Source organism: Astatotilapia calliptera, chromosome 3 (assembly GCF_964374335.1).
Source record: "Astatotilapia calliptera chromosome 3, fAstCal68.1, whole genome shotgun sequence".
Classification (NCBI taxonomy): Eukaryota; Metazoa; Chordata; class Actinopteri; order Cichliformes; family Cichlidae; genus Astatotilapia; species Astatotilapia calliptera.
This window is the reverse complement of record NC_137424.1, coordinates 78,885,550-78,904,941: the sequence shown is the minus strand read 5'-3', so window position 1 is coordinate 78,904,941 and position 19,392 is coordinate 78,885,550. Positions and strand designations below refer to the sequence as shown.

General features: G+C 44.9%; 1 protein-coding gene across 1 annotated transcript in view; it reads right to left on the bottom strand.

The window, feature by feature from the left end:
- ephb4b (eph receptor B4b) overlaps positions 1 to 19,392 on the bottom strand; it is a 35,985-nt gene that overhangs the window by 5,276 nt on the left and 11,317 nt on the right. Inside the window, exons 2-18 of the mRNA XM_026158276.2 lie at positions 13,161 to 13,231; positions 12,928 to 13,070; positions 12,491 to 12,851; positions 12,202 to 12,364; positions 7,865 to 8,020; positions 7,032 to 7,180; positions 6,747 to 6,945; positions 6,536 to 6,663; positions 4,484 to 4,649; positions 4,305 to 4,395; positions 3,966 to 4,021; positions 3,736 to 3,849; positions 1,599 to 1,846; positions 1,023 to 1,169; positions 877 to 945; positions 348 to 397; positions 140 to 239 (exon numbers count right to left, since the gene is read on the bottom strand). Of these exons, the coding sequence (XP_026014061.2) occupies positions 140 to 239; positions 348 to 397; positions 877 to 945; positions 1,023 to 1,169; positions 1,599 to 1,846; positions 3,736 to 3,849; positions 3,966 to 4,021; positions 4,305 to 4,395; positions 4,484 to 4,649; positions 6,536 to 6,663; positions 6,747 to 6,945; positions 7,032 to 7,180; positions 7,865 to 8,020; positions 12,202 to 12,364; positions 12,491 to 12,851; positions 12,928 to 13,070; positions 13,161 to 13,231 (2,411 nt within the window). The remainder of the gene's footprint in view (positions 1 to 139; positions 240 to 347; positions 398 to 876; positions 946 to 1,022; positions 1,170 to 1,598; positions 1,847 to 3,735; positions 3,850 to 3,965; positions 4,022 to 4,304; positions 4,396 to 4,483; positions 4,650 to 6,535; positions 6,664 to 6,746; positions 6,946 to 7,031; positions 7,181 to 7,864; positions 8,021 to 12,201; positions 12,365 to 12,490; positions 12,852 to 12,927; positions 13,071 to 13,160; positions 13,232 to 19,392) is intronic.

Genomic DNA, 19,392 nt, shown 5'->3' with positions numbered 1-19,392 from the left:
TTAACCATCAGCTTTGGACACCTTTGCTGGAATAATTTCAGCTTCTTTTATTGTAAATGAGCACTAATGATTCAGTCGTAGTTTCACGTCCATGAACCTCCAAACAATCAAGTTTTAAATGTATAACTTTGTTCCTTACGTCCTGGTTGCTCATGTCCCAGTACGGTCGCTCCCCGTATGACATCACTTCCCACATGACAATCCCGTAACTCCACGTGTCGCTGGCTGAAGTGAACTTCCTGCAATCAGACAGTAAAATCATCAAATGATTATCTACAGAACACTATAATAACAATAAGAAGAGGAAGCCTTTATCCACTACGCCAGCCTGCAGTACTGGCACTCACCTGTACGCGATGGCTTCAGGAGCCGTCCACCGAATGGGAATCTTGCCGCCCTAAAAAACAAGACTGGATCAGTCAGGTAATAACCGAATTTCACAATAAAAGCACCCAGGTAATGCTCAACAACAGAGGACTGAGACCAGAACTCTGAGGATCTCCAGCAGAACCAAAACAGAGCTGAAAGACCAACCAGACAGACGTGATTGATGATGAAGGTCTTAAAGACAACATTCATCATCTACTGATGAATAAAAGACTTCCTGTTAAGAGCTGTCGTGACCAGAGACAAAACTCAACTTGTAGCAACAACATGCGAGTTGAGCAGCCTTGCATGATTCACAGTTCAAAGTAAACCTTTATCTGAAACCAGCCCCCCCAGTCCATCCTCTGTCTCAAAGAGCCCGTTTCATCTTCTTTCCTTTAAGCCAACTTTATCCTGATTGGCTGTCCCTTACAGCAGATGGGTGTGGCCTTTGTGTCTGAGATAAGGATATCAGAAATCATAAAGAGACAGACTGTGACAGTTACTCACCAGAGAGCTGGTGTACGTCGGGTCTGACGAGTTTTCAGTCAGAAACCTGCTCAGGCCAAAATCTGACACCTGAAAAACACAAAACCACAACTGTCAGATCTGTTTAGATTAGTCGAGCGGACAGGTGTGCAGGGCCACACCCTCACCTTACAGACCAGGTTGGAGTTCACCAAGATGTTACGAGCCGCCAGGTCTCTATGGACGTAGCTCATTTCAGACAGATACTTCATTCCTGCTGCGATGCCGCGCAGCATCCCCACCAGCTGGATGGTGGTAAACTGGCCATCATTCATCTGAAAACAGACAGGTAGAGGGTCAGACAGGTAGAGGGTCAGACAGGTAGGGGGTCATACAGGTAGAGGGTCATACAGGTAGAGGGTCAGACAGGGAAAAGGTCAGACAGGTAGAAGGTCAGACAGGTAGAGGGTCAGCCAGGTAGAGGGTCAGACAGGGAAAAGGTCAGACAGGTAGAGGGTCAGCCATGTAGAGGGTCATATAGGTAGAGGGTCAGACAGGGAAAAGGTCAGACAGGTAGAGGGTCAGCCAGGTAGAGGGTCATACAGGTAGAAGGTCATATAGGTAGAGGGTCAGACAGGGAAAAGGTCAGACAGGGAAAAGGTCAGACAGGGAAAAGGTCAGACAGGTAGAGGGTCAGACAGGTAGAGGGTCAGACAGGGAAAAGGTCAGACAGGTTTGCTGCTCTGTGACTGTCCCCCTCTTACCCTCAGGAAGCTGTCGAGCGCCCCGTTCTCCATGAACTCGGTGAGGATCATGACGGGGCAGGAAGTGGTGATGACTCCCTCCAGGTGGATGATGTTAGGGTGCTGGAACTGTCCCATGATGGACGCCTCCGACAGGAAGTCCCGCCTCTGCTTTTCCGTGTAGCCACCCTTCAGGGTCTTAATGGCCACGTAGTTCTCCTTCCTGCCCGGGATCCTCAGCCGACCACGACACACCTCGCCAAACTCACCTGTACAGGTATACGGCACAGGTTACATTACTTTTACAATAGTTACAATTCAAATGGAAGAACACACCTGTATTTCACTGGGGATAATTTATTCAAATTTAATCCCCAGATTAATGATAAAACTGCCACGTGAAAAGATTTCAGATATACTGAACACAACACTGTCTGTGCACCTGTCCTCACCTGATTCAGGAAATGGGAAGGTAACACCGAGGTGGTGTTATTTTTGTTAAAAAACAATCACATGGGCAGGTGATGAAAGATTACGTAGTAACATTGGCTATGGTTATGACAGCAAATGTAAAAATAAACAGTCATACTCCTGCCCAGGTGTATCCAGCCGAGTCATAACAACAATGTAATGACCTGACGTTCCACAGGTGTATTTTCCCAGGTGTTTGTTTTCCTTCAGGCTTAATGTCATAGAAATATCTAATATGAGAAAAGAAAAGCCACCTTGCCAAATTCACCTCCACCTGTAGGCTAGAAGACAACAGCCTCATATCTCGTTTTATCTAATAGGCAAAGGTAAGAAAAGCTGGAGGAGGTTTGAGGGGATGCTGGCCAATCAGACAGAACGGGGTCACGGGAAATGAGAGGGTGGAGGTGGAGCTTAAAGTGAGTGTAAAAAGGTTCAGGTGGATGTAAATCTGGAGGTGCAGAGATCGGCTGACAGCAGAGCCCCAGAATCCAAACACAGACCTGCCGCTGAGTGTCGTCTAAGGTGAGAGCAGAGCGAGTCCACGCCAGCCGGAGGCAACGAAGTTTCCCTAAGTGGAGGCAGATCTTTGCGTTCTTTGAAGACGGAAACAGTAGAGGACCCACAGCAGAACCCTGAGGGACTCCACGTGTCAGAGCAACTAATGAGGTCACACGGTCACCTGAAAACAGCCAATCGCAGCAGGGCCGAACCCTCGACGCCGCGCAGCCCCATATCTACTCAATAAAGAGGACTCGTGTTATTGATACTGGAGGGGTGTAATGTTCCTTTAAGGCTCATTAGCGCATACCAGCACGTCAACACCTCCCTCAGCACTCACGCACATGTGGCCTGCGTGTGTGTCTGAGCGCGCTCGCCAGCCGGCGGTGAAAAGTTTGCACCCTTGTTTCCGCAGCAACCGCTATCCAGTTACATCTCACCAATGTCATCACTGAGAGCACTACTGTTACAGTAGCTGCACACACACTCAATCAATCACGCTCTCTCACGCCCTCGCACACACTCGCGCACAAACGCGCACGTGGCGTGTTTACTTTTAATAAAACAGGGTTCATGACGGAGAACAAATGACATCTGATGTTTTCTTTTAGTGCGAACACAGCTTCGCCTCATCATGGGAAAGTTAATGTTCCGCTCTCGAGAGGGTCAAAGGTCACAAACACATCTGGAAGACTTTACAAAATAAAAGTCCTATTAAGACCCATAAGTTTGTTTTGGCCTTTCAGAAACAACAGAAGATATTTGGGCTTTTTGTTGTCGTGCTGCTGCCTCCGTGCAGACTCCCTAACAAAGCTCCAGAGGTGAACAGCATCCACAAATGCTTCCAGATCCCAGAGAAATTCCTCAAGATTCCCAAAATATACGCCACCATATCCACTAATAATGTGTTCCTGAATCTTTAATGATTTACTTATTACAATAATCACGAAACCATTCAAAGGTTTTTGGCATTCCCAAAAAGGCTGACGTCTCTAAAACCTTTAGCTTCACAGACGTTCCTTCAAAAGGTTCCTGGAGTCGTAAAAACACTCTCTGAGCATTCACAGTTTCTTTTAAAACACCCGAAATGGTCTGATTGATGAGAATTTCATCAAAAACTTATGGCTTGGAGGGCGGAGTTTGCCCGTGACAGAAGTTTACACCACGCAGACATACAGGTGTGGGTTACCTGCTCCGATGACCTCTTCGATCTTAACGAAGGAGGCGTCGATCTCTTTGGCGAACTCCCTCACGGCCTCATTTGGGTCCTCGTAGGTAAACGGGTCGATGTAAACCTTCATCGCTACAAAAACAGCACAATCATCATCGTCAGTCGGCCGCGTTCATTTAAAACCGTTTGTATCAGACTGGCTCATTGGCCGAGTTGTAGCTCTGTCTCTGATTGGCTGTCAGACTCACTCTGCCCCATCTGGTAGTGGCCGCTCTTGTCGTGAATGTGCGCGCTCCTCTTCCTCCTGGTGACAGACAGACAGGTACAGACGGCTGTTTAGATTCAGAGCAGCTGCGGGATTCTGGTTTCCTCAGGAGACACACACACATCCTTTGTTCTGTCGCTCTCTCAGGAATGTGATTATCTCGCCGTATCTCGCCATCGCTCTCACAGTGTCGAGTTTCTCCATCTTAATATAGTCGACATGTCCCACCCTGCTCTGTGTGTGTGTGTGAACCTGAGGTCAGTGTGTTCTATTGTTCTGCAGAGGGGAGCAGGGAGGGTGCATCCTGAACACACGCACTCACCGGTAGCAGAACACGCCAACTATGGCCGCCACAGCGAGCACCAGTATCCCCAAAGAGGCCGAGACTCCAGTCACCATCAGCTGGGACACACCTACCCAGGAAACAAACACACAGGAGTGAATCTCAGTGTTTTCACCTCTCAGACTCTAAAGAAAATGTAATAGCATGCGACCTCGTACCGTCAGGCAGCGTGTTGAAGCCGGTCTCGGCACCGAATGAGCCGTAACCGGCCTGAGAGCGAGCGCGGACCTGCACCCGGTATCTCGTCGCCCGCTGCAGCCCGTTTAGCACCAGAGAAGAAGACCTGCTGAACACGTACTGCCACTCTACCGACTCCTCACCATCCTGATAAGGACACGTTAAGAGTAGGCATTAGAGTAACACAGGAGTCCTAGTGACACGCATTAACAAAGGTCCTCACAGGACTAAACAACGTATCTAATCTGCGCTTATAATCTGTGTGTGTGTGTGTGTGTGTGTGTGTGTGTGTGTGTGTGTGTGTGTGTGTGCGTGCGTGTGAGAGTTAACATATGCAGACATACATTCGCTCCAGCACAGAACCAAACCCTGTTCTACAAAGATGATCCTGCTAAAACCAGATGGAATGTTTTACAAAGAAGTACGCTCTTGGAATTTTAGATATATTTTATAAACACACACTAAAAGACAGAACGTAAAAAAGGCTTCGGTTTGAAGTTCACATGGACTCAGGGCCCAGGTTAACTTCAGGGTAGGGCTGCTTGATTATGGCAAAAATGATAATCACGATTATTTTCACTGAAATGGAGATCTCGATTATTTGACGAGATTTAACCCTTTAAGACCTACCATAGAACCAAGTCGGCCGGAGCTTATATTATTTTTTTACATGCTGTAGTGCCATTAGTGGGAGCATTTTTGTTGCTATACATCAATACAACTGTTATAGCCCATATTTTAATAATATGTATGCATTAAGTCCATAGTAACTACATTAATTGCGAAAAAGTGCAATAAACTACAAAAAAATTAAAAATTGTTTTTGTTTTTTTACATATATTTCTACTTGGAGAAATTTAAGAGGTTTATCCCTCAAAACTTTAAATACAAAAAAGTTGCAAAGAATAGTTTCCCACCACAGGAAATTTATTTTGAGTGTCTTCATAGTTTTATTTTGGAGATACATCAATTTTTATATACTGCAGGAAAAACAAAAAACAATCCTATGATGCAAATTTGCAAAGAAAACAGCAGGTGCATCAAAATAAACTATTTCCAGCAGTGCAATTCGAGTTCTAAGCATCCCAGAAACTATTCAGAAAAGTCAAACATGACTTATAAAAACACCAGTATAGGCTTTTAAGGCCTACAAGTAAAAAACTACATTTTCCGCGAAAATGACGTCACTTCCTGTTTCAGGCAGGTCATGGCGGACATGCTATAGTTCGTGCTGATGGACGTAGGAAGTGTTACAAACAGCTGATCGGATCGGCAAAGCGTGTTTCTGGAATATTATGTTTTTGTTGCTGCAAGCGCTTTTTATGCAATTTTTGCAAAGCTTTATGTGGAAGGAAACCGTGACCGAGGACAAGCTGATGGCATAAAATGTAAGTACAACTCCTCCGGTTTCATATGCAAAACAAATTATTGCGCTAGCTTACACGGTTCCGGTTCTACAGGGATTTAAAGGGTTAACAATAACAATGTATTGAATAATGACTTTTAAAAATAATATAAAATAGTGTGCAAATACTGATAACAGTGCAAATGTTTGCGATATAAGAAATAAATGAAAAATGTAAACATCTGTGTTTAGTGAACTTTGCAGTGTTGCTCTGTGGTGCAGCTACAACACTGTAGCAAAGTTTACACACTATGTCTACTTGATCCACGTCTGACTCCGTGAACCCATAATGTTTCCACACCACTGAAGTTTGTTTTTTTTTACCTCTCTTTTCAACCAACAGCAGTCTCTCTCCTCTCCAAATAACTTCTGCTTAGCTTTCCGAGCTTCCCTCGGGTCCTCTTAATTGTTGTGACGCGTGTTCGAAATGCAGAGAGGTGCGCTCGATTTGCCACACGGAGCAGCGCAAGAGTAAAGCACGAGGGAGGGGCTAATAATCGGCTCAGTCATTTTTAATGATCGTTGAAAGCCCAGATCGTAATCGTGATTAAAATTCGATTAATTGAGCAGCCCTACTTCAGGGTTAACTTAGCATAGAGGTCCTAGTGATGCACGCATGTGTGTATACCTCAGGGCTGTAGCGCAGCTCGTAGTCCAGGATCTTGTACTGGTTGTGCACAACTGGGACGCTCCACTCTAAAGATAGACTGCTCTCTGAGGCCTCCACCCTCCTCAGACCAGATACTGGAGGAGGAACTACAGAAACACAGACCATCATTCACTGATCATTACGTTTGTGTGCACGAAAGAATTCTGGGTAATGTAGTGTGTATCTGTACCATCTCTACTGGTGGTGATGTTGAGCTTGCTGGAGGCTGGCTCTGAGTGGCTGAGTGCAGACACGCCATTTAGCGACTGGATGGTGAAGATGTACTTTGTTTGTGGGCGGAGCCCCCAGACGACGACACGCCGCTGGGTCAGGCCGTTCTGCGCCGGCCGGTAAAGAACGCTGTCGCCACATGGGAAGCAGGAAGTGACCTGAAGAGGAGAAAGAAGAAAAGGGGCGGGGTCAGATCTGACAGCTCAGACTGGTGCTAATGGTGACAGAGATGGCGGTGGCGTACCTTGGTGGCAGTGGCGGGCCCGCAGGTGGAGCACAGGACTCTGTAGGTCAGGTCATGTCGTCCTCCGCGGTCCAGTGGCTCGCTCCACTCCAAAGTCACCATGGTGTCATTGAGCTGACTCACCGGGGAGCGAGGAGCCGAGGGAGGCTCTGCGGAGGTCAAAGGTCACAGGTCAGTGCCTGCTGAGTATCACCTGTCAGACGCTCAACATCATCTACGTTTTTTTCCCTGAGCAGCAACTCTCAGGCAGGCTGATACCTGAGAGTCAGGCGGCCTGTTTTCATTCCTGCGTAATGAGTTTTTCTTCTTTGTCTGCAGACTGATGGAGGAGCTGAGAGATAAGAACTTCCTGCCTCCACACAAACATCAGAGTAACCTGAGACCTGTGTGTGTGTGTGCAGTCGTTACCTGTAAGACCTCGACATTACACACACACGGACACAAGCACAAAGAGGTAATGAGCCTATTAATTTGCCTAATTGCTGTTGCCTGAGGGGATGTAGTTAAAGGGGTGGGTCGGGGTACTTAAAGAGGCGTGGAGGCTTGTTGGCAAAGAGCCCTGTGTGTGTGTGTGTGTGTGTGTGTGTGTGCGTGCATGCGTGCGTGCGTGCGTGTGTGTGTGTGTGTTTGTGGTCCAGAGTTTACACAGAGTTTAAAGTGGTCTCCAGATTATTTAATAACAAATTACATCACGTCAGTCTGTGGAGACTAGAGGCGAGGTCCTAGTGAAAGACACTCTCCAGCTGCATGATGGGAAATGTAGGACAAGAGGTTTCAGTGTTGTCAGAAATTACAATAATAAAGAAAATTAAATGAAAAGCAGAGGGACTTACGTGTGCAGGCACTGTGCGGCGGGTCCGAGTCGGCTCGATAGAAACCAGAGTGACACGGGCAGTAGGCGGAGCCTGGGATTCTTGTGTTGCTATTGGCTGGACAGGAGCTGCAGCCAACAGGTCCTGACTCGGCTTTAAAATGACCGGACGGACAGGCTGGAGACAAAGGCTTAGAATTAGCATTCACCTCTAAAAACACACACACATATGGGATTGTCCACCTTCACCATTAGCCTGAACCCACATGTGCACACACATCAGATCTCCAGAAGCGCTACAAAAACCGCACTTCCTCTATTGTCCACTAGGGGCTCCAGCAGCGTGCCAGTGCTCATAGACTTCCATGTTAAAATTTCAACTCTACAGCATGTTTACAACCTGATATAAAAAATAACAAGATTCAGTTACACACAGAGCGACGTGTTGTGGTTTAATGAGTCAGGCCTATATCAACAATAGACCAGGTATAATCATAGAGTGCAGAGAACAGCAGGGTGTTTAAGTAAAAAGAACATGATTACACGTGTATAATAAGCCTCTGAAGGTATGACCTGAAGCGTTTTACATCCAAACAACTGTTTTCTGAATGCAGTAAAAAGCTCAGATAAATGTGCGTTACAGAAACCAGAGCTGACATCAGAGTGTTTTCTCACAGGTGGTGGGGTTCCACAGGGCTCTGTTATTGGTCCTCTACTTTTTAATTAGGTTTCATTTAATTCTGCTTGTAAATGCACTGGATGTTTATTGCTTCATCTATGGGGGGGTCTACTATTTTTGTACCGCACCTGTTTAAACTGGTTAGGCTTAAAAAAGGATTAAAGTTTAAATTATTAGCGATGTGGGTTCTATGGCAGGCAGCCTGAACTGGACCTCTGGATTGTATTTGTGCCGTTGGAGCCTTTTGGAGCATTTCTAATACAATTATCTGACCAATAATAAACTGCTGTGAGGTTAATTGGACTAAAAGACAGCTGGGCTCCATTTTTGTGTGAAATTCCAGAATTTTATTTGAACGTGACAGCAGCCAAAACGCGAATATTATACGAACATTATTTTGAAGCAATAAAATGTAGTCACACTGCTTTGCAGTTGCATTTATAAAGAGCTTTTAGTAATAATTAGTTCTACAAACCGTAAAAACATTGAATGTGACCTGTTGTCTGAACACAACCAGTTTGAGTCAGTCAGAGAAGATTTGAGCTGTTGTATTGTTAGTCAGAGCTCACACAGGCTGCTGCCTCCTGGCCTCAGGCTCTAAAAAGACGAGGCTTCAGAACAATGGGACTAAAACCAACAATGAAGGTATCAGGCGTGCCAGCGAGTCCCAACTAAAGCAAATGTTCCACTCAAACATGACAGTGAACCTCGAAGCAGTAAAAGCAGCTCAGTGTGTCCAGAAACAGCTCAAACCCGTCAGTGGTCGTCCCCGAAAGAGATCAAACAGTCCCAAAGAAACACACCCGCCTCTCCTGCTCATGCACACTCCAGCAAACAGATGTTTATGAACATCTGGAGCCTTTTATTAGAAATGAAACATGTTTGTGACGTAGAGGTCGATTTCTGTCACTGAGGTTTAAAAATGGTTGGAAACTAAAAATGGTTCATTTATAGGAAATATTAAAGAATGAACACATGATTATGTTAAAAAGAGCAGAGAGTGAAAGCAGAGAGGCTTGGCTCTGTGGGTTTCTGGCCTGGAATGTGAGTAATGCTCAGAGCTGGGATCAGGAACACCGCAGAGGGATGAAGGGATGAAGGGAGGAGTGCAGACTCACAGACAATAAGAGACAGGAAGTGACCTTGGCTTCAACAGGATGTGGAAAGTGCTGCCATGATGTCATCACTGGCCTCCCCTGCCAAGCACGGGAGTAAGCACACACACATGCACACACTCTGCTTAAGCAGCGCTAGTTAACCTCTGACCTCTTCACTCAGCCTGGCTCTTGCCCCTCCCCCTCCCTCAGAAGCAGAGACAAGCAGAGGACGTCGCTGCTTCTGCTGTCGCCGCTGCAGCGCTTCCCGCTCGCAGTCAGCTGACCTTTGACCTCACACAGAATAACAGGAAACTTGGACAACCAAGCCGTCTGCGGCCCGCGTTGACCTCGCTCTGCTTTCATCCCGCGGCGATGGCGGAGAGGAGAGGAAGCGTGGAAACAGGACGGAAACGTGCGGCGAGCGCGGAGGCAGGACGGACTCCGATTACAGCGCGTTTCCTCCAGAGAAACACCGCAGCAGCTGCTCCTGCAGTTTACCCACAACCCCTCTCACTTACTCATTAAAGTAAACAGCTGCACACGACTTCAACGACAGCTCAATAATAACTTTCTCCTTCAGGCCTCCACCATCCCCCACACCGCCAGTCTTATTCTGAAAGGACGCCTGAGCGGCGTGAAGGAGCCGGCACGGCGCGAGACTCCCCGAATACTTTAACAACAATTTATCAAAGTGTAACACAACTATTTTAGAAATCTCCTAAAACTTTCAACTTTAAACCTAAAAGTAACAGAATTTTCAGCTACGTTTGAAAAGTAAATAAAGGAACATCTTAATGACAAATAATCACGTGCTTCTCTGTTTTTCAGCTGGTGTGAAGCTTCATGAATAACAGCATGAACCATATTTCGTTTGCACAGACTGTGATTTTAGTCACTGCGCAGCAGTTTGTGACTGTGTGTGAAAAGTGGATTATAAACTCACTGTAAGAAGCTGAACGCTTGTTGACACAGCCACTCCTCTACTGTGACCCACACCGCTTCCTGTCATTTACTTAACAATAGTTACTATAGTTACTGTTAACAGTGTCCTAAGTGTGCCTGTTTTTTAACAAACCGTTTTAAACATTGACTTTCAGGATAGAATCAGAGAAATGATCATTTCTTTTCTTTAATCTCGGTCAAAGTTTCCTACATATTTTCAACTCTTTTTCTCTAAAATCTCACATCTTATTTTCATTATATTCAGTTCAAACGCAACAAATGTTTTTATAACATTAAATTAAATCTACATGTTTCTTAATTAAAGGACTTTAACATTTGACTCGTTATAACTTTAAAACAGAAGTTTCTTTAAATAATACATTTTCATTTTTTGGATGTTTTTCATAAAAATATTACGTTTACACTTTTAAAAACTCACTTTCTACTAATTTTGTTAATAAATACAATTTAGTTTTAGAAATTCAGTTGAATTTCGTATAAAAACACAACAGCTGTTTGTAATCACCTTGATGAACTGAGACATTCATTTATTTGTAACTGTTGACAGTTATTTTTCAACATGTTGCAAGTTTTAATAAAACTGCTGATTTGCTGAAACAATTAATGTACTAATACACAACAGATTTGTCTGTTTTGTTACAATATTAAACAAACTTTATTGTAAACTCCATCAACACCATTTTACTTTTTTCTTCAAAACCTTTTGTAATTTAAGTGATTTAACTTCTGTATTGTGACTATTTTGACTTTAATAAGATTTGTAGGACTAATATTACTAATAATAATAATAATATTGTATCACAGTCAGACAGTCAGGTACAGTTATACCAAAATATAAACAATTAAAGCTTTTTTATTTCAGATTGTTTGTCTATAAATCTTTGACTCTTTTTAATCTTAAGATCAGTTTGCTTCTCATTATAACTTTAATAACAATCATAAATAAAAACATTACAAAATGTAATGTTTGGCAGCAGTGTGATGTCTATTGTCAAACAATTGCGGTCTTATTGTGGAAGTGACGGCTTCCTCTGATGCCTGTGCTGATTACAGAAACAGTAATCCTTGTTTACTGATACGTTTCAGGAATCCTCTTACACGCCGTAAGACAACGACTGTAATCTGGTTATAATCTGGTTATATGTAAACAAACGTTGTGATCTGAGCTCATGGTGGGGAAGAGAAACACTTTCTTATGTTTCCATTTCCCTCAGATTTAAAGTGTTTACTGAGTAAAGCTGTAACACTGAGAGTAATCTGATTACTGCTGAGTTTTATCCTGCTTTACTTTGGGGCCCCTGCTCTGCTCGCTCTCACACTGTCAACACGTCGCTCTCTCTCCCTCTAATCGCCTCCAGCTTCTCCTCTCTGTTTACTCGGACTCGCAGTTCTGACCACGAAGAATTTTAAGTGCTGATAATGAAGCGGCGCACAGGAGAAGCTTTTACTTTGTAAAACAAATGATGGTCGGAGCTGTTAGTGAGTTCAAGTCGTGACGGTGAACCCGAGGTCTCGGCTCGGGCCTTCGAATGTGCCGGATTCATTCGTTCCATCTCAGTGATGACGCTTTTACTTTGAAAACTAACAGGAGGTCTTTTGTTTTATGGACTGCACTCTCACCTCTGCAGCGTACGTCGGTCTCTCCTGCTTCGTATCCAGGACGACAGGCGCAGCTGGACGTCGGCTGTCCTACCCACTCCCCGTCTTCACCACAAAGCATGCTGGGAGGTTGTGACTGCTCGCCAGGCGGCGTCACGGCATTCTCCACGCACACACCCTGAGCCTGCAGCAGAATGTCAAAATAAAAGCTCGTAGACACAAAAGCTTCAGTTACAGTGCTTTTATTTTTAAACTCAAAGGTGAGCTTGTTATGTACAAGAACGCTAGACTCCACTGTTGCTATGGTTACCTGTTCCACCAGCGAGTGGGGGACGGTTTCAGGAAAAGAGGCGAAGGCGCGGCGCAGGGGCGGGCACTTCCTGTAGAACACACGCACAGAGAGCAACGCCATGCAGGCGCTCTGGCTTTGGAAGGCCAGGTAAAGCCCCGCCTTACGCAGTCCTTCCAGCCGCAGCACCTTGACATTAGGGCGGCCCCTGGCGTCACGCAGCATCAGGTGGTCGGCGGCGACTGTCGCCACTTTGATGTAAGGGTTCTCCATCCAGGCCGGGCTGGTGAGCGTGGCGTCGTCAGCCTCTGACGGGTAGTAGTACAGGTTGAAGGTCTCTTTACACGGCTGCCTCAGACTGGAACACTCCATCATGGAAAACCTGCGTCGACACGTTCAGAGCTTATATTCGTTTCTCCGCGTTAATCAACATCAAACGACCTGTGATTTCCACCAACCAGATCTCCACGTAGACCGTGGTCGCCGCCTTCAGAGGGATCCAGCGCGTCCTCAGCCAATAGGAAGAAGTGCTAGTGATGGTGCAGATCTCATAGGTCCGCACAGTGTTTTGCTGATCGTCCCTCGAGCTCGCTTCCTCCCACTGAGGACAGAGACGGATCATAGGTGAGCTTTTCATTCAAAGCAATGCAGAGTGTTAGCTATAAGCTAACAGATTAGCTTTGATGTGTACCTGCGAGTCATCAGCAGGGTAGCTCGTCCATCTTAGGTCAGATGTGGCCAGCTTGGTGTTCATCAGCACATCTGAAACACAGACAGCAACAGTCAGCAAGTCCTGGGCAAATAAAACATCCTCTAAAAATCACCCAAAGTTCATCCCACTGCAGGTCTTCAGCAAACCTACTGAGCACTCCTTTAAAACCTCGACGTAGTCCTCTACAGGCAAGTCACCACACTCCCCTCAAATGCTCCAACGACATGCTTGCTTGTGCCCCTTAAAACATTCCTCAAACACCCTCCTTGAGTTTGTCAGCAACGTCCTCAAGCAGCACTGACGTCACTTGGGACCTTTCGAGACTTCTTGGACCGTTTTAAAGATCCCAGCAGCCTCCTAGAAGTGTTTCCAAACCTCTTAAAACAGCTGCAAATGTTATTTAAAACCTCTTAAAAGTTTGCTTAAAACCTTTTAAAAGACCCTCCTAAGGTCCTCAACATACCTTCAAGTCATGAGACTCCCAATGGACCCCCACAACCTTCTAAAGATCTCAAAAAGCCTCTTAACAGTCGCCCAAATGACCACAACAAACTGGTAATGTAAGAACACAACAACCTCCTGATGGTTCTTTGAAGCCTAGATGTGTTAAAGGTCCCTCGATTCCTCTTAAAAATAAAATATAATGTTTTGAAACTGCATTAAAGTTATCTGTAAAACCCCTCGAGGTTATCAACAAGTTCCTCAAACAGCAGTGATGCCACTTGGGAATCTTTTCAGACTCAATGGTCCCAGCAGCCTCCTATAAGTTTTTCAAAACCTCTAAAAAGGCCCCTAAATTCCCTAGAAATTCCTCCAAAGTTCTCCTAAATGCTCTTCAAACCACCTGTAAAACAGCTTCTTCCCACCTTATAAAGCTTAAAACCTCCTAAAAGTCAGCCTGAAGCCTTCAAATCATCAGTCAAGGTGTCTCAAAGCCTCTCAGCCACTCAGATGCCTCCAACACACTTGTATTTAATGCAAAAACTCTTCAATTTTACTAAAATGCCCCTTTGAAAACATCCCACGTGTCCAGAGCTCCTTAAAGTCTTTTTTAAAAATCACGTCTTTTACGACCTCTTTTGAAAACACCTAGGTGTCTCTGAAAGCTTTTGAAAAAGCGTTTGGAAAACCGCGTGAACTTGTGCACTCGCGTCCACAACCACTGGAAGCTCAACAAACCCCTGAAACCATCAGAACCGCTCGGTGACTCCGGCAGACAGAGAAACTCACGGAGGCCTCAGACGGAGCAACAGAACCAGATCAGCTGAAGGCGGCGCTCTGATATGAGCTCTGATTTTTCACTGGAAGTCAGCAGGTTCAGCCAGACGACCCACAGGAGGTCTTTCAGCGGCTTCAATCAGGGAAAGTAAAAACACAGACGGTCATACAACACAAGGGCTTCTTTCTCCCTCTGCGTGTCTCTGTGTAGGAAGGAGGACAGGTGAAGAAGACCAGGCTACACCCCGACAAACACACACATTCGAAGCATGCCTGCACATGTGTAATATCTGCCGTGAGTGATGGTGTGTAATCAGCGTTGGAGGAGAGAGGCTCAGGAGGCTTAACCCTGACACACACGGTGAAAAATGCAGACGTTTCTCACACTTTTCCCCTCTTCCTAAGCCTCTTAGACCTCCACAACCACCATACGTTCATATCAGTCCTCTGCAGAAAGTAGTCCCATACAAATACAACATTAATGCTGCTGTTTTCTGAGGATTTCTGTTTTCAGTCAGAGCTCAGAGCCGCAGAAAGAGAGCGATAAATCTAAGCGTGCTGGTTTCACTGCTGCAGGACTCATTTACACGGGAGGGTGGTGTTCCCCCACCTTTAATATGACAGGCCTCAGCTCAGGCTTTGATGTTACTGCCTACATCCAAACAACGTAAACGTCTTGGTGCTGTAGTTCTGCATAAATCAGCGCACCGCTCTGCTGCAAGCTTAAATTTAGCGTGTCACGAGCACAGCTGGAAGCACTGATGGGGGCGTTTTCTGAGATGTGATCTCACTTCCTCTTTAGCAGCGCTTGTTTAATACGCACCTTTGTTCATTTCTGCTGACCGTGACATCCAGGTGCCTTCAAAATAATACAAATACATCAATAAAATCATCGTGACGGCTTAGTGAGGCGGGCGGAGGCGCGTGGAAACATTTGAGGCCCGACTGACATTTTTTACATTTTTATGTGGCTCACTTCCTGTTTAGTGTCTGTGTCGCTTGCAGCTATTGGCTGTGATGGATGAATGCTTTCAAAATAACATAAATCCCACACGATGACTTTTGTTAGGCTGGAGTGTTTAGGCTTATAAAATCCAATATTATGGAAACTGGCCTTTGTTATTATTACAGATTTGCTTTTTTAAAAGATTAGTTCTCACAGTTACTTTATTCAAAATACGGAGGACATTTGTCAGTCGTGTAGGAACGCTGTGCCGAAAAAAATATAATAACTTTGTTTTGACTTGGCTTCATCCAGACTATAATATTCTTATTTACAAAGGGCATACGGTTAAAAAAAAAGGTTGCATCTTGTGTAGACCAGGGCTGTCAAACATAAGGCCCAGGGGCCAGAAACGGGCCTTGTAAAGCTCCAATCTGGCCTGCACGAGATTAAAGTTTAGACCTTTAACTGTATTTTCACGTTTCACACTTTGTGTAACTAATAAAGTTCTCCCTGTCTCTGCTAATAACACTACAGCAAAGTAATCAAGTAACAGACCAACAAAGAAATTAGGCCTGTGCGATACGACCAAAAGCTCATATCCCGATATAAGACATTTATCGTCCCGGCAACGATATATATCACACATCGTTTACATTTTCTGTAAATTCTGTGAATCTCTGGCTGGTTTTTGCTTTTCATCTGTAAACACTCTGTGTACTCTTTCACTTGATTCAGTTTATTTTTTTAAATTTCAACAGCCTCTTAGGCCAAAGTGCTCAGCAACAAGCAAATAAAATCCTATAATTTCAGCATTAACCACACTGCAGCCATATCATTGGTCAGATAGCTGCATTAGAAATGTTTATAAGCCTCCAAGAGCCCACAAACAGTCCAGGGGTCCAGTTCAGGTACCAGCTAAGATGAAGCCTAGCAGACAAATTTCAACAGGATCTTGAGCTTTATTGTGAAAAGGTTTATGTGGAAAATAAACAAGCAGACGCAGGAGCCACGCGATGGTTTTACCGTCAACGCATAAAAACAGTCGCTTGCCGGCCGCAGTGTGTTTATATTAAATATGAGAGAAAGAGAGAACCCTAAGAAATAAATACAAATAAAAACAAGATGTTGTTTTGTATTTTTTTCATATAAAACGATGAAAAAAATATACAAAAAATGCACATTTGCGACACCACGAAACAAACGATAGCGTAATGTGAATGTCATCGGATATATCGTTATATCGAACAGCCCTAAAAGAGATCAGAAAGAAATATTTTTATTTTTTTTAATGCAATGGGTCCACAGTAAATTAAGTAAAAGACCTTTCAGTTTTATAATGACAGTAATGAGCTACAGAACTGCTGACACACTCATTTCTTACACTTTAGGTTTCTGTCATTTACTACAGCAGAATTTCTCTATCATGGGGAAAAACACATATTATACTTGTATTTCCAGGATTAAAGCTGCACTGGACCATTTACGATTAAAGTGGCGTACGAGGTAAAATGAGTGTTAGCTTTAGAGGTGTGGGGGACGGTCCACACTAACTATTAAAACCTCTGATCGCACAGCTTTAAGACAAAGAAAGAAGAAAGAATCGTCCATACAATCTTAAATATTGTTTTTCTAAAGGATCGTCGACCTGCAGACTGAAGGATGAATAAATCATCCAAAGTTCAGGCTTCAAAGTGAAAAACTGTTCTTACAGTCTGTGATCTGAACCTTCAAACGGACACTTGTAGGTCTGATGTCCTTATAAGGTCTAGATCTAACCATGGTCCTCACAAAACAGGCAGACAAAACACACACACACAAATACAGCTCTGGAGAGAGTGTGTGTGTGTTTGTGAGTCTGTGAGTCCACGTCAGTTACACTTCATCAGCTCTCTTTAACCAGATTAATAATCTGTAGTGGTGTGAAAAAACACACTGACCTGCCTGCGTTTCTCACACACACACACACACACACACACACACACACACACACACACACACACACACAGTCTCGTCATTCATTTGCTCTAATAGCTTCAGTCACTTCTCGTTTTAATTAACCGACAGGCAGATTTAAACAGTTGGAGCGCCTGACTGTGTGTGTGTGTGTGTGTGTGTGTGTGTGTGTGTGTGTGTGTGTGTGTGTGATTACAGCGTGGAGAAAGGGAAAGCGGCCCTTCCATCGTTCTGCTTGGCAGCAGCTGAGGAATGAAGCCGTCTGTAATTCTCCCCGGGTGTCTCAGGGCGCCTGTACGAAGCTCACGGACACAGATGAGCAGCGAGCGCCGAGTCGAGAGCTCACTGTGTGATGATTAATCTGCTGCAGCAGACGCTCCAACGCCAAGAGTGGAAAACATGATGAAAATGTGACCTCTGCCAGTGTGATATGCTCAGGAGAAGAAGGTCAGCGTCTCCTCACGCACACACGGGCCTCTTATTTCTTCACGGGGAGCTCCGATAAACTTCTAAACTTAGGAAAGCAGTAGAAACACTTACGGTGCTTCTACTTTTGGGTCTGCTATTGTACTAATAAATCCTAGGAAACCACAAAAAACCAAGAGACAGAGTTGAGTCTCAACATTAGTAGTGTGGCTGCCATGTTAGTGCAGTTAGAGCACGAGAGGTTCAAGTGCTATGCTATCAGCTAGCTTGACTGGCTATCGAGCTGCATCCACAGACTTCGTGCTCAGTAACAAGCAACTAAAATCCTACAATCTCACCATTAACCACACAGCAGCCATATCATTGGTCAAAGAACTGCATTAGAAATGCTCTAAAAGACTCCAAGAGCACACAAACAGTCCAGAGGTCCAGCTCAGGTACCAGCTAAGGTGAAGCCTAGCAGACAAGCTAGCAGCTACACCCGCCTGTAAGTCATGGAAGCCCCGACACTTCAAATGCTGCAAAATGTAAGCCTGAGTTATGAGATATAAAACCAAACTGACTTATAAAGTGATAAACATGTAGTGGCTTTAAAAACAAAAGGGATGGATGACAGAGCCCTGTGGAACTCCACCACCTAAGCAAACACTGATCAGAAAACGCTTCAGCTCATATACGCTTCATATACACATGTGCTCATGTTGTATTATTATGTTTAGTCTGTTATAAATATACAAGCCTGACTCTGTTTCTCTGTGTGAGTCTAAAGAGCATCTGCAGTGTTTTTATTTGACGGCATGTCAGATGTTCACAGGCTTTGCCAAAGTCCAAGTACTTTTACTGCAGTTGGACATTTTTAGCCTGGTGGTGTGCAGGGATGTTAGAGGAACAGCAGGTTTTGCCGCTGACATAATTTTAGGGTTCAGGTTGTGTAGCAGTTTTAGTGACACTCCCCTCTGGTATGCTCTCGTCTTTCCTCCCTTCAGGATGTCCACGGGTTCATGTATCTGATCTACTGCAGCACCTGAATGCCTCGCCGCTCCCTCTGACACCGCGGGGCTGTGATGTCATGCTATGTGATCAGGGATACGGCCTCGGATCTTAAGTGCTGGATGCGCAGTCAGGTGATAGCAAACGCCGCAGAAACCTGCGGTGATGTGACACGAGATCGCCGAGCCTGCAGGTTCGTCTTCTTTTTGTTGATTTTCTACAAGCCGCCACATTAACTCGTTTTTCTGAAGCTGCCGAAGTTATGAGCTCCAAGTCTCGACCGCAGAGGACGAATAAAGTTTATGCACACGCGTTTCTAATCAGCATCGCAGCCTGAGCCAATTAAAGCCTCAGCATGTGTGTGTTTGGTTTACATCCATATAGACTCTGTAAACTGCACATACACACACACACACACACACACACAGAGTCCTGTGTTTGCGAGGACTGGGGTCTGGATCCTCGGACCAGCAGAAATGTCCCCGCGCTGCTGCACTCTGGTCCTCACAAACATACAAAGGAAGGAACACACACGCTGTAAACAGTGCATCTGCGATAAGAGTGCATGACGAGGACACGGAAATTACCATGACAACGCTGGCGGGATGTTTACACGAGCCGGTCGGGCTGCGTGTGTGTTGGTGTGTGTGGTCTCGTGCTGCGACTTGCTCTCTAATA